Genomic DNA, 16,115 nt, shown 5'->3' with positions numbered 1-16,115 from the left:
AGCTTACATTGAGTCCCACCCCCCTGCATTCTGCTAGAACTGCTTTTCTCAGGTTAGTGTGCCTAACGAACATCATAGCAGATCCCTTCACAAGAAAAAAAGCACACATCCCTGAATGCACCATGTCTACTGACCAGAGAGTTATGTAACCTTCAGTTCTAGTGCAAATAGCATTAGGTCTTATTTAAAAAGCAGAACAGACCATACCTATTTAAAGTTTGCCACACTCTGGCTAAGGACCAAACACTGTCCACTACGGGCAACAAAAACCACTGTAGAAGAGATATCTAAGGGATAGAGCAGCCAAAACACACCAGCAGAGTACACACAGTACATACTGCAGATACTCCCTAAATGCCAGGCCCTGGACAATATACAACCTCATCTTCATAAAGCCATTACTCTCAGGAGTAGGAAACATAAAAGGATTTTCTAACACAGAGAAAAAGATAGAAACCTAGACAAAATGCCAAAACAGAAGAATTCATCCCAAAAGAAAGAACACAAAAACATCATAGCCAGAGATATAATTGAAACAAATATAAATGGGGCACCTGGGTGGCTCAGTGGTTGAGTGTCTGCCTTTGGCTCAAGTCATGATCCCAGGGTCCTTGGATCAAGTACCACATCAGGCTTCCCACAGGGAGCTTGCTTCTCCCTCTGCCTTTGTCTCTGCCTCTCTCTCTCTATGTCTCTCATGAATAAATAAATAAAATCTTTGTTTTAAAAAAAGAAACAGCTTTAAGTAATATGCCTGCTGCAGAATTTAAACCAACAATCATAAGGATACTCGTGGAAGACATCAGGGAGACCCTTACCACGGAGATAAAAGAGCTAAAAACCAATCAGGTCTAAATTAAAAATGCAATATCTGAGATTTGAAACTGACTAGATATAATGATCATGAGGATAGCAACACCAAAGGAATGAGTAAGTGATACAGAAAATAAAATTATGGAAAATAATGAAGTTGAGCAAAATAGAGAAAGAAGAATGATGATCGTAAGAATAGACTTTAGGAACTAAGTGACTCCAAAAAAAAATGTAATAGCATTCATATCATAGGAATCCCACAAGAAGCAGAGAGAGAAAAGGGGCAGAACATTTACTTGAGGAAATAATAGTTAAAAACTTCCCTTATCTGGGGAAGGAAACAGACGTCCAAATCTAGGAGGCACACAGAACTCCATTGATGCTCCTGGCGCCGGGCGGCCCCAAACTGCAGATCGGCGCCCCCTACACCCAGAGCATCCAGGCCCCTGCGACTGGGAGCTGCGGTAGCTACTGTGGGAGCTGCTTCAAGAGCTGGAGAGCTGGCCGCCACTGTTGTTCCTCCTCCTGGTGTCACCTTGTACTTGGGACTGAGCAGGGGCCTCACAGGATAAACAGCTCCCACTGAGCCCTGCACCTGGCAGGGGGCTGGGCAGCTCCCCCCAGGTGCACACACCTGAGAATAAGCACAGCAGGCCCCTCCCCCAGAAGACCAGCTAGAAGGACAGGGGAAAGCAAGGTATTGACCAAGCATCACTGGAAAGTTCCAGGGGAAGTCGAGGGACTTACAGTATATAGAAACAGAGAATACTCCCCCTTGTTTTTTGTTTTCTGTTTGTTTCCCCCCCTTTTCTTCTCTTTTCTCCCTTTTCCAGTACAACCTGTTTTTGGCCACTCTGCACTGAGCAAAATGACTAGAAGGGAAAACTCAAGAGAAAAGAAAGAATCAGAAACAGTCCTCTCTCCCACAGAGTTACAAAATTTGGGTTACAATTCAATGTCAGAAAGCCAATTCAGAAGCACAATTATAAAGCTACTGGCGGCTCTAGAAAAAAGCATAAAGGATTCAAGAGACTTCATGACTGCAGAATTTATATCTAATCAGGCCGAAATTAAAAATCAGGTAAATGAGATGCAATCCAAACTGGAGTTCCTAACAACGAGGGTTAACGAGGTAGAACTAGTGAGTGACATAGAAGACAAGTTGATGGCAAGGAAGGAAGCTGAGAAAAACAATTAAAAGATCATGAGGATAGGTTAAGGGAAATAAATGACAGCCTCAGAAGGAAAAATCTATGTTTAATTGGGGTTCCAGAGGGCGCCAAAAGAGACAGAGGACTAGAAAGTGTATTTGAACAAATCATAGCCGAGAACTTCCCTAACTTGGGAAGGGAAACAGGCATTCAGATCCAAGAGAGAGAGAAATTCCCCCACACACACTAAAACCCATCAAAATCAACAAAAGCAGGCCAACACCAAGACATGTTATAGTTAAAACTGCAAAATAAAAATATATATTTTTGCAAAATGTAGTGATGAAGAAAAATCCTAAAAGCAGCAATAAAAAGGAAGTCCCTAACTTATAATTGAAAACCATTAGATTAGCAGCAGATCTCTCCAGAGAAACTTGGCAAGACAGAACAGATTGGCATGATATAGTCAGTATGCTGAATGGGAAAAATCTGTGGCCAAGAATACTCTATCCAGCAGCAAGGCTATCATTCCATATAGAAAGAGAGATAAAGAATTTCCCAAATAAACAAAAACTAAAGGAGTTTGTGACCACTAAAGCAACTCTACAAAAAAAATATTAAATGGGACTCTGAGTGTGAAGGAAAAACCAAAAATGGCAAAGACTAGAAAGGAACAGAGAAAATCTGCAGAGACAACAACAAAATAAATAATAAAATAGCACTAAGTATCTTCAATAATTATTCTGAATGTACATAGACTACATTATATGGTTAACTAATCTTTGACACAGCAGGGGAGAATATCCAATGTAAAAAAAGACAGTATCTTCAATAAATGGTGTTATGAAACCTGAACAGCAACATGCAAAAGAATGAAATTGTACTACTTTCTTACATCATCCACCAAAATAAATTCAAAATGGATGAAAGACCTAAATGTGAGACAGGAAACCATCAATGTCCTTAAGGAGAACATAGGCAGTAACCCCTTTGACATAAGCCATAGCAACTTCTTACTAGATATGTCTCTTGAGGCAAGAGAAACAAAAGCAAAAATAAACTGTCGGGACCTCATCAAGACAAAATGCTTCTTCACAGTGAAGGAAACAAACCATCAAGAAAACTAAAAGTCAACCTTCAGAATGGGAGAAGATATTTGCAAATGACATATCTGATAAATGGTTAAAAATTAATAATCCTGTTGAAAACTGGGCAGAAGTCATGAATAGACATTTTTCCAAAGAAGACATGCAGATGGCCAACAGACATAAAAAGATGTAAAAAGATGCTCAATATCACTGATCATCAGGGAAACACAAAACTACAATGAAATATCACCTCACATATTTCAGAATATCTAAAATTAACAATATAGGAAACAACAGATGTTGACAAAGATAAGGAGAAAGGAGAACCCTCTTACACTATTGGTAGGAATGCAAACTGATGCAGCCACTCTAGAAAACAGCATGGAGGTTTCCCTAAATGTTAAAAATAGAAGTACCCAATGAACCACCACTTGCACTACAATGTATTTACCCAAAGATACAAAAATACTAATTTGAAGGGATACATGCACCCTGATATTTATAGTAACATTATCAGGAACAGCCAAATTATGGAAAGAAGCCAAATATCCATCGACTGATGAGTGGACAAAGAAGATGAATGGATAAAGAAGATGTAAGAAGATACATGTATCTATACACACACTCACACACAATGGAATATTACTTGGCCCTAAAAAGAATAAAATCTTGACATTTGCAATGGTGTGGATGGAGCTAGAGTATGTTTTGCTAAGAAAAATAAGTCAGAAAAAGAGAAAAAGCATATGATTTCACTCATATGTGCAACTTAAGATACAAAAGAGATAAAAATAGGGGAAAAAGAGAGAGAAGTAAACCAGAAAACAAAGTCTTAATTATAGAAACGAAACTGAGGGTTGATGGAGAGGAGGTGGGCAGGAGGCAGGGTGGGGTGGGTTAAATTGGTGATGGGTATTAAGGAGGGCATTTGTGATGAGCACTGGGTGTCATATGTAAGTGATGAATCACTAAATTCTACACCTGAAACTAATATTACACTGTATGTTAACTAACTGGAATTTAAATAAAAACTTGAAAAGAAAAAAATATATATATAAGGTTCTCCAATGAGATCCACCAGTTTTTAAGGTTAAGTCAAGACTTGGAAATCTGCCTACTTCTCCTTCCTGATCTTTTCCCATTTGTGTATTACTCTCCATAAGCTTTAGAATACAATCCAAAATATTTCATGAGGTATTCCAGGCCCCTCAATGTATAACCCAGGTATCAGCATCATAAACCCATGCACTGTGTTTGGCCAACCAGTTAAGGTTTTTTTTTTGTTTGTACAGTGTTTTTTTAATTTGATTTAACTGCCAATGTATAATACTATGCCTAAAATATCTGGGTATCACTTTCTGGGGAAAAAATGAGATTCCGGCAATATAGGCCCACAATTTTAGATGACAACAATCCCTGGCGCCCATTCAAGGATGCTTAGATGGAGCATGTCTTTTTTGTTTTCATAAGTCCTACCTCATTACCAAAAGACAGTATATCGTTGCCATCCTATATCCACTCTGCTTTGCTCATTTACATGACCTGCCAACACTCTAATTTAGCCTTTATGCAAACTCTCAGGTCTTAATCTCTGACTCCCTCCCCACTTTTTCCAGTTATGTTCAGTGACTTCCAGTTTCAAGAAGGATAATCTTACTCCCCTCACCTGTGCTTTTGTATATTTGCTTTTTCTATTTTCTTTTCTTAATTCTCATTCATCCTTTAGAAATTCAACTCAGGTCAGGACCAGGACAGTAGAGAGGCAAGCGAGGCACTTAGGGTGCATAATTTTAGGAGGCACTCACACTCTGGTGCCCACCTGCACTTTGCATGAACCTGAAAATAAGTGTTTTCTTAAATTTCAGCCCTAGCATTCTCACTAGCCTTACCCTAACCCTAGATCTAACGTAGGTATCATTTCTCTGTGAAGCCCCCTTATTTATTCTCCCCATTTCTCTCTCTTTCTCTCTCTCTCTCTCTCTCTCTCTCTCTCTCTCTCTCTCACACACACACACACACACACATAGTAGTGTTGACTAGGAGCTACTGTGTGCCTATCTCTATCATAGTACATAAGTACTTTGTATTGCAATTGTCTGTTTACTCATCTGCCTCCGTTAATAGCCTATAAGATCCTTGAGAGCAAGGAGATTCATTGTGTCTCTGAATCCCCAGTGTATGGCATTTAGTGGACACTTTCTACCTATTTACTAATGAACAAATACATAGCAGGGTTCCTCAGAAAAGAGCAAGGAGATTCTCTGAAGTCTATGTGGGAAGCACCCTTCTTTCTTGCTCTTGGTAATGCAATGATACAGGAAGTTATCTGCCTATACTTCTTCCTAAAACTTACCTAAATGGAAGTTCCATGAGGGCAGGGTTCATAGTAGGTACTCTTATTGAATTAGTTGAATAAATCAATTGGGCTTTAGGAGACCTTGGTTCCAGTATTAAGTCTGGTACTATCTTCATAAAATCACTAGCCCAGCTCTGGACATCATTTTCCCTATCTGTAGAATTGGCAGGAGTGGTAGTGGGGAACCTGGTAAACTAGCTCAGTATGTTCTCATGTTCTTTCTCCACCCCTTACCGTGTGTGTGTGTGTGTGTGTGTGTGTGCGCGCACACACCTGTCTGTCTCTGACACTGGTTCTCTCTCTCATTGGTTTATGTAAAGTGTTTTAAAATAAGACTTGGTACTTGGTAAGCACTGTGAGAGTATCAGTTTATTTTTTAATCTGGAAATTCAATTTTTCAAGTAAGTTCTTACATGCTTCATTTGAGTTTGGGTAGATAGGAGAAACCAAAGATCCAAAAGAACTATTTGAAAAAAACTTGAGAACTGACATGGGGTTCCAAAGTGCTCACTGATGTTATGATGGCTGTGTAGAAATCAGAGTCCTAGGCTCCACTACAGAGATTCTGAGTCATTTGATCTAAGAGAGGTCCTGAGAATCTGCATCAATGAGGTTCAGGTCACTCTGACATATATAGGAATAGCTAAACTGGAATATTAACATTTTATTTTACATTTTCTTTTGCAGTTATTCAGGAAGTATAATTTTAAACTGACATTTTCAAAAACTTAGGTTCTACCATTTCCTGGTAAGATCAACAAATATGATATATTGAGCACCAGTCATATGTCAGACACTGAGTCTAATGACTTACATATACTCTCTGATATATATATTTATCTGATTTACTCCTCACAGTCTTGTGAAATAGATTATACTTCCTACTTTAGAGATGAGGAAAACCGGTCCAACAAGCTTAGGTAATGTTGCTAACATCCCATAGCTAATAAATCTGAACTATACACAAAAATATCTAAACACCTGAGATTTCCTTTGATTACTGAGCTATAGAGGTAGAGAAAAGGCCAGGCAATGCCAGTCGAAGGCACAGATGTCTTGCTTTAGAACATGGACAAATGTCATCATCAGGGCAGTGAGACATTTCCTCCTACTTGTCCTCATTATACACAGACTTCTCAAGTTAGTTACTAGTGCTGATCATCAAGGGAAGGGACTCCTTAGAGAAGCCTCAGGTTTTGCTTCACATCCTCTAGGAATCATTCCCATCTCTGTTAGACAACTGGTATCCACAGGGGCTTAAAGGTATTGAGTCACATTTTGCAGCCATTGTGAAAACTGCATTATGGAAAGAACTGCTAGGCCCTCTTTACATATAATGTGAAATCTAAATCTCAACCCAAAATTCTATCATAAATGTACTTTTATTAATTTTTCCAGTTAAACAGAACATCTACTGACTCAGGGCCAGTAGTGTTGGCAATTAGAGGGTATGGCACAGTGTGCTATCTTAGCTTCCAAAGCAACTGTCCTTTCCCAACAATGCCCTCCCAGTCAGCCTCTAATATATCTTCTCAAAGCCTCCAAAAGGCCTCACCTTAAACTGCTGGAGCACTGGTTGTTCTCTCTACCACCACAAATCCCAGTTCTCAAAGTAACAAATTCAACAAGGATAATAACTGTGACAGGCCAACTAAAATCTCAAAATCTTTTTTCAATCCCCATCAATAAAGGTCAGTTTATGAGTCATCATCTCTAAAAGCCATGATCAGATGATAACTACAAGTTTCTGGAGTTGGTAGGCAAAAGGTAACTGAGTTAAAGTGTTGTTGCAAAGCATACATTATGAAGCAAATATGTCACAGCTAGCAGCTTACATGGAGCTCACAGACACCCCCTAGGAACCCAGTACCACTACGGGGTCCTTTTTATTTTTGTTTACAAGCCATTATGCTCAAACTCACACCCCTTCTTTTTCCTAAATGGCAATGGTTGACATTTACGGTAAGGTAGGTGTTGTACCCTCAGTGGACCCACCCCTACAGCTCCTTGGGCATTGGTCTCACCCTTTTAAATCTAGGGGGGGGAGGCACCCAGGGCCTATGCACTCTAGGCATATAATAGGAGTGGCAGCCCTGATGATCTCAGGATTGGCTTCAGAGTCCTTCTCTTGTCTTTGAAGAACAGTGCATGTTCATAGCCAAATAGCTATACGATCTGGTCTTATAGGGTCTAATAAGTCAAACAGTCTTCCTTCATTTTGTCCCATTTTTGTTTTCTATAGTCCCAGCTTGTAGTGTTTCTGCTTGTATAATTCCATCTCTATTCCTGGCTTCTATTGTGATAGTTGATTATATCCATATTTCACACCCACATTGATCTCCTGATGCAATGGTCACTCCACCGCACGCTTGGTGTTCTCTTCCAAACACACTTTATCATATTTTGTAATATGAACAGGCAGAGAAATGTCCAAATCTTGAAGTTCTGGTTCCATTTTGTTTAATAATTCCATCTTCAATTCATTTCTCTCCTCTCAGCCTTTACTAGTAACACGGAGAATCAAGCCATTCTTTCAACACTTTGTTTAGAAATTTCTTCAGCCAAATATTCAATTTTTTTTCAGTCAGAAAACACTACCTTCCACAAAATACTAGAACACAAACACATTTTAGCAAAGTTCTTTGCCTACTTTATAACAAGGATTGCTTTTCTCCATTGTCTAATAACATGTTCTTTATGGAAACTTTCTCTATGGCTCTCCTTTTTTTCTTTCTGAGCTCTCACAACAAATGCCTTTAAAATTCCATTCATGGCAATCTAGGCTTTGCCTAGCATGCACCTGCAAACTTTTGCAGCTTCTTCCCATTACTCAGTTCCAAAGCTACCTCAACATTATTAGGGAATTGGTACAGCAGCACCTCCACTTCTCAGCACCAATTTCTGTCTTACTAAATTTAGGATGCTATAACAAAATACCATAGACTGAGTGGCTTATAAACAACAGAAACTTATTTCTCACAGTTCTGGAAGCTACAAGTCTGAGGTCAAGGTGTCAGCATAGTTAGGTTCTGGTGAGAGCCCTCTTGAAGGTTGCAGACTGACAACTTCTTATTGTATCCTCACATGGTGGAAGGAGGGTAAAAGAGCCCTTGGGAGTCCCTTTTATGAGGGATCTGATCCCATTCATGAGGGGTTTCCACCTTCATGATCTAATTACCTCTCAAAGACTCCAACTCTTAATACCATAATATCAGGGGATAGAATTTCAACATATGATTTTTGAGAGGGACACAGAACTATTCAATCTACTGCAGAGTACAAAGAAATAGAATCTTATATTAACAATGATTAAACAGTTATTATGTACTTAAACACTGTGCACACTTGGCATTGATCATCACATCCCTATTTCAAAGATGAGAAAAATTAACACTCAGAGAGGGAAATTCACCTCTCCAGGGATACAAAGATAATAAGTTCCAAAACTTAAGTTCAAATTTGGGCTATCTGACTCTAGAGTCCATGATATTAACTTTTAAGTAAGTCATGCACTTAGACAAAAATACATTTGCAAAAGTAAAATGAAGTGGAGTGAATAAGTAAATAATCTAAATGCAAATGTGTGCCTCATTATTTATACTACCATATTTACCAAAACAATCAATTTTAGTCTCACAAAAGTACCCACTGCAGTATTATTTATAATAGTGAAAAATTGGAAATAAGCTAAATAGTTTAATATTATATAAAGTATGGCTCCTATAATAAAAAGATCTGAATGAATCCATTATTTATTCATCCAGTAAACACATATTGAGCATCTAATATATTCTAGGTACTCCTCCACATGCTGGGGAAATAGCAATGAATAAAAACAATGTCCTTGCCCCTCATGAAACTTACAAAGAATTTTAAATGATATCAGAAGATGATTATGATAAACTATTAGGTTAAAAAGATAAAATTATGTATTTAGAATGAACTAAATTGCACACACATAAAAGAGATACATGAACAAAAGAAATCAAAAGATAACTTGCCAATACCATCTAATATATTGTTTCTGTGCTGGAATATCTTACTATCATAGGTAATTTTATACTTTTATATATGATTTATATTTCCTACAATGATCATTAAATAATAATAATAATAATAATAATAACACATTTTTGTATTTTAATGATGGGGTTCATAAATACAACTGTGTAACATACTTGTATCTGTGACATTAAATCATTCACAATAGTTCTGTGGTTCAATGTTATTGTCTAGCAAATGCTTTACACTAACTCTTTTAACTCACTGGTTAGCAAACATTTTCTTAAATGACCAGAACAAATACTTTAGGCTTTGAAAGCCATCCAGTCTCTGCCACTTCTACTCAATGTCGTTCTAACACAAAAGTACCCTTAGACAATATTTTTTCCCATAGACAATATTTAGACAACCAACAAAACTTTATTTACAAAAAAAAAAAGCAGTAGGCAAAATTTGGCCCAAGGGTCATAGTTTGCTGACACTACTTTAACTTCATAAGAACTAACACAAACACAAACTGTTCAATCTCTTCATGGAAACATTCTTGATATTAATATTAACCACATTTTATAGACAAAAAATAAGGCTCACAAAAAGGAAATATCTGTCCGAGATCACACAGCTCACAGAGTGAGTGGTTAAATTCAGTTCCCAAGAGAGATGCCAAATGTCCTGTTGTCTGAAAACCTGGACATATATAAATAACACTTGTAGATATTCTAGAGATTATTCCTTAGAGGACTATTAATCTAAATCATCCTGTTTTTTTAAATCACTCTTTAATTTATCCTTTATAAAATTATCTATTTTCATGTATTATATTCTTTAAAGAAAAAGTCCTGAGGGCAGCCCGGGTGGCTCAGCGGTTTAGCGCCACCTTCAGCCCAGGGCGTGATCCTGGAGACTCAGGATCGAGGGCCACATCGGGCTCTAGGCATGGAGCCTGCTTCTCCCTCTGCCTGTGTCTCTGCCTCTCTCTCTCTCTCTCTCTCTCTCTCTGTGTGTGTGTGTTTCTCGTGAATAAATAAATAAAATCTTTAAAAAAAAAAGTCCCGTGCAGATTGACTGAGTCAAAGGCCTCAGTGGAGGTTTGAGGGATATCTTCTTATTGCTTTTGTGTGAGAGGGGAATGGGAGTGGAGACAATGTTTCTTTATTCTTCTTATACAGCCTCCCATGAGCTTGGCACTAGACCACAGAGGATGAAGATGTCCAGGTATCCAGAAACCTAGGACACTGCATGGTCTCATAACTGCCTCAAGAGGCACAAGTAGGGACATGTGGGTGGCTCAGTGGTTGAGCGTCTGCCTTTGGCTCTAGGCATGATCCCAGTCCCGGGATCAAGTCCCACATCTGGCTCCCAACGAGGAGCCTGCCTCTCCCTCTATCTAGGTCTCTGCTTCTCTCTGTGTCTCTCATGAATAAATAAATAAAATCTTGAAAAAATAAAAAGAGGCACAAGTAGCTGAAGACTTACCAATGTTAATCTCATCATCAGTCAGAGTGTCTCCAATGAAATCAAACTGAAATGACTGAAGTGTCTGAGAAAATTTCTGAACAGCTGAAGAATAATCTGCAAAATAACAGAAACAGAAGAAATGGTCAAGACTGCTGTCCTTTAACTGATTTACCCATCTCTGTTAGGGCTGATAGAAGAAAAGCAATGGGAAGTGCTCCCAGTAATTAGCAACTTGCATTTAATACAGTTAAACAAAAGACAGACCTTCAGTAGAAGACTTTAGCAACTAAAACCATTAAAGAGGAAGGGGGCAGCTTAGTGAAGTCCTTCTTTTTTAAGTGATGGGACATGTTTTAATCTTAATTCCTGTCCTCTCTGACTCCTTCTACCCAAAGCCTGTAAGACTTAAAACTACTTATTTTTACTCATAAAAGAGTCTCTTTAAGCATTAATTGAGCACTGATTTATGGGCAATGGACTAAATGCTTTCTTACCTCTCACCAAATACCCACAATCATTCTACAACGGAAAAAAAAGAAGCAGCTGAATTTTAGAGGTACTCAATGTCCCTGAGCTAGCTGGCACAGTCAAAAGTAGAAGCCAGATGGTCTATCTGTCTCTCCAGGGCCTTTTCCATGGCAACATTGGCACAACCTGGACATTTTACACATTAGCCATATGGCAGCCTGGGTTGAGATACTATCTGGCAGGAAAACAAATTTAACTTGTTCACATGGTATTCACCAAGGGATCTGAACGAGGGAGGCAATCAATGAAAAGCTTCAGGGTGTTATGGACAGACAAATGCTTTTACTTTTGGTGAATAATTTTGAATTTTTTTGAATTTTATTATATAAAAATTTAATGAAGGTATAAAACTATATCACAGTTAGCCTTTAGACAAGTTATCTTTAATAAAGTTTTTAAAATATGACCTTCACCAAGAGGTCCAGCCAAACTCTAGCCTTGCTACTCTGAGTGGTTCTCAGAGCAGAATCATCATCACCTGGGAGCTTTATGGAGATATACATTCCCAGGTCAAACCCCAGACTTACTGAATCAGAAACCGCATTTTTTTTATATAATCCCTAGGAGATTCATATGTCCTTTGAAGTTTGAGGAGCACTGCTCTCACTAACTAAAGTAAGCCATTAGACTGTCTTCTAGGAAAGGCCAAGGTTTTGGTTATTTTTGGTTCCCTTTTCCTATTTCTTCTTTAACTCCATAGTTTCATCATTCTCCACCTTCACATATATCAGATACATAGGCTTATGAGAGTTTTTTCTCTCAGACTAACAGAAAGGGAGACAATTTAAACAATAGCATCTATTCCTTTTAATGAAAATCTAACATGGCTAAGCACAAACAAAATAAAACATGTTCAGACATTTGGTTGGAGCAGATTAACCTGCTTAGAATTTTATTGCCATCTTGTCTATATCCCATATCCAGAAGAGTTTATTTTCAGTATTTAGAGCCTTGACCCTTTGAATACATCACTGGCAAGGAGGCAAGGGTAGAGAAGGAGGAGGAGAAGGGGGAGAAGAAGAGGAGCAGATGGCTCAGTTGTTTAAGTATCTGATTCATGATTTCGGCTCAGGTCGTGATCTCATGGGTCTGCACTTAGCATGGAGTCTGCTTGAGATTCTCTCTCTCCCTCTCCCTCTGCTCTTCCCCTAACTCGCTTGCACACACTCTCACTCTTTCAAATAAATAAATCTTTAAAAAAAGAAAAAGAAAGGTTTTATAAAGAGTAGGGACTGCAGACTAGGCTACCATGACTTCTCTAATTTCCACATTTTGGAGTAACATTTTCTACTTCAAATCTGGTCCACATAAATGTGAGACAAGCATGTGCACCCTGATTTCCACATCCCATCAGCAAAGAGAACACAAAACTGGCTTCATGGCTGGAAAGCAATCACTTTTCTCTGGCCTCCTTGTTCAGCAGCAGATAAGGGCAAGCGCAGAATTCTCACATGTGCCTTCTGGGTCACTTAGAGAAATTAAATAAAAAATATTTATTATATTGTCTTTTCACACATACCTGAATTCCTTCAGTTTTTTCTTGATACAAACAAGGTACATTTATTAATCATTCCTCTTTTAGAATTATCTGAACATTTCAGAAACCACAAATACTAGGATTTTTGATATTTATATTATTTTCTAAGTAAAAGCATGGGGTAAGAAAGGAGTTGCATTCATTCCCATTTTCACTATTTGTACCAACTTCTCATCTCCAGACAGAATTCCAGCCCGATTGAAAACACTACATTTGCACAGTCTGAAAATGTTTATAAAGGACTTTCCATAAGCACTCTCAGTTACTCCTCTTTAATACACAAATGTAAGTATTACTATACTTACCTTATAAACAAACACTAAAAGTGAGACAATGCAGATAAATCACATTCACAAATATAAACAAGCATAAATTAACAGCTCTTCATTGAAAGAAATCTCATATATTTGGTCTCTATACTAAGAAAAGTGCCAGGAATAAATCATGTATTTCAGATGAATGAGTTGGTAACTTTTGAACTCCAAAGATTCAACAGATAACCTAGAAATGCTTGCTACATATGGAGCATTTCATTCCTTATTATACAAAAATTTACTCCATCACTCTATACCATGAACAATCATTATTTCATCTTTCCTAATACTTCTGCATCTCTACCCACCAAGCGTCTCTCATAATTCTTCAAGCTATCTTTGAGGGTACTCTCTACACCACATTCTTATTCATGTGTCTTCTGTAATGTTTTTCCCTCACCTTACTCTTACTCATCCTAGAATGTAGTTAGATAGTGTTTTTAAGGCAACTGAAGCTTTCTGGGAATAAGGTAGAATAAAACAGGATTAATTAGTCAGGTAATTAATGTTATATAGAAACCAATTTACTTATTATCACTATTATCTTCTATGGGATCATACTCTTACCTAAATTACTTTGGTCTGTACAATGCCCTAGAAATTTATCTATCTGTAATTCACTATTTTTGTTGCTAGGTAGATTCCATTGTATAAATATACCACAATTCCTCATTCACCTATTTATGAACATTGTACAGTTTCTAGTTTTTCACTACTGTGAAGAATGTTACTTTAAACATTCATGTATAAGCCTTCCTGGGACTTATATGAGAAATTTCAGTTGATCCACATATATCTTCTAATATTTGATAACTTACTTTAAAATCCTTTTAGATTTATTTATTTATTGCTAGCATAAAATGTTATATTAGTTTCAGCTGTACAACATAGCAATTCAACAACTCTGTACATTATGCTATGATCACAAGTATTGCTTCCATCTGTCACCACACAATACTATTACAATGCCACTGACTATATTCCCTATGTTGTACCTTTCATCCCCATGATTTATTCATTCCATAGCTACAAGCCTGTACCTCCCACTCTCCTTCACTCATTTGGCCCATTCCCCACTCATCTCCCCTCTGGCAACCACCAGTTTGTTTTCTGTGTTTGTGGGTCTATTTCTGCTCTTTTGTTTCCACATATAAGTAAAATCATGGTATTTGTCTTTCTCTAACTCACCTATTTCAATTAGCATCATTCTCTCTAGGTCCATCCATGTTGTTACAAATGGCAAGATTTCTCTTTTATGGCTGAGTAATATTTCATTATATATATATATATACACACACACACACATACCACATCTTCTTTATCAATTCAAGTATGCAGAGACACTTGGGTTGCTTCCATATCTTGCCTACTGTGACTAAAGCTACAATAAAAATCTGGTAACTTACTTACTTACTTTATGTATTTATTGTACGTTTGTATTGGGATTTTGATTTGCCAACAACATATAGCATAACACCCAGTGTTTATCCCGTCAAGTGCCCCCCTCTGTGCCCATCACCCAGTCACCCCAACCCCCTGCCCACCTCCCCTTCCACTACCCCTTGTTCATTTCCCAGAGTTAGGAGTCTCTCATGTTCTGTCAGTCTCTCTGATATATTTCCCATTCATTTTCTCTCCTTTCTCCTTTAATCCCTTTCATTACTTTTTATATTCCCCATATGAATAAAACCACATAATGTTTGTCCTTCTCTGACTGATTTACTTCACTCAGCATAATACTCTCCAGTTCCACCCACGACGAAGCAAATGGTGGGTATTTGTCGTTTCTAATGGCTGAGTAATATTCCATTGTATACACAGACCACATCTTTTTCCATTCATTTTTCGATGGACACTGAGGCTCCTTCCACAGTTTGACTACTGTGGACATTGCTGCTATAAACATTAGGAGGCAGGTGTACCGACATTTCACTGCATCTGTATCTTTGGGGTAAATCCCCAGTAGTGCAATTGCTGGGTCATAGGGCAGATCTATTTTTAACTCTTTGAGGAACCTCCACACAGTTTTCCAGAGTGGCTGCACCAGTTCACATTCCCACCAACAGTGCAAAACGGTAACCCTTTCTCTACTTCCTCTCCAACATTTGTTGTTTCCTGTCTTGTTAATTTTCCCCATTTTCATTGGTGTGAGGTGGTATCTCATTGTGGTTTTGATTTGTATTTCCCTGATGGCAAGTGATGCGGAGCATTTTCTCATGTGCTTGTTGGCCATGTCTATGTCTTCCTCTGTGAAATTTCTGTTCATGTCTTTTGCCCATTTCATGATTGGATTGTTTGTTTCTTTGCTGTTGAGTTTAATAAGTTCTGTATAGATCTTGGACTTTTTTATTTTAAATTTAACCATTCAAATGGATGTGTGGCAGTATCATGTAGTTTTAATCTGCATTTCCCTGATGACTAATGGTGCTAATTAGCTTATCATGTACTTATTGGGCATTTATAATCTTTTCTTTCATGAAGATTCTGTTCATATTCTTGCCTATTTTAAACTTGAGTTTTTGTCTTCCTATTGCTGAGCTATTATTGATCTATAAGATTTCTTTAGATATCCTGGACACAAGTTTTTTTTTGTCATATACGTATATCATATGACATTATATTATATGATATATATATATAATATTCTCTAAATAAACTAAAGGTTTAACAATCTAAGGATTCTCTATTCAAGATAAATTGAATCTTGGGATGCCTGGATGGCTCAGTGTTTGAGCGCCTGCCTTTGGCTCAGGGCATGATCCTGGAGTCCCAGGATCAAGTCCCACATTGGGCTCCCTGCATGGAGCCCGCTTCTCTCTCTGTGCCTGTGTCTCTGCCTCTCTTAGTGTCTCTTGTGAGCAAATAAAT

The 16,115-nt window shown here is 37.9% G+C and overlaps 1 protein-coding gene across 3 annotated transcripts in view; it reads right to left on the bottom strand.

Moving 5' to 3' along the window:
* OPHN1 (oligophrenin 1) overlaps positions 1–16,115 on the bottom strand; it is a 512,189-nt gene that overhangs the window by 307,514 nt on the left and 188,560 nt on the right. For all 3 annotated transcript variants that reach the window (XM_055337756.1, XM_055337758.1, XM_055337757.1), the window contains exon 3: positions 10,887–10,982. In XM_055337756.1, coding sequence (XP_055193731.1) covers positions 10,887–10,982 — 96 coding nt within the window. The remainder of the gene's footprint in view (positions 1–10,886; positions 10,983–16,115) is intronic.

This window comes from Nyctereutes procyonoides, unplaced genomic scaffold (assembly GCF_905146905.1).
Source record: "Nyctereutes procyonoides isolate TBG_1078 unplaced genomic scaffold, NYPRO_anot_genome, whole genome shotgun sequence".
In the NCBI taxonomy this organism is placed as follows: Eukaryota; Metazoa; Chordata; class Mammalia; order Carnivora; family Canidae; genus Nyctereutes; species Nyctereutes procyonoides.
This window is presented reverse-complemented; position numbering and strand designations above follow the sequence as displayed.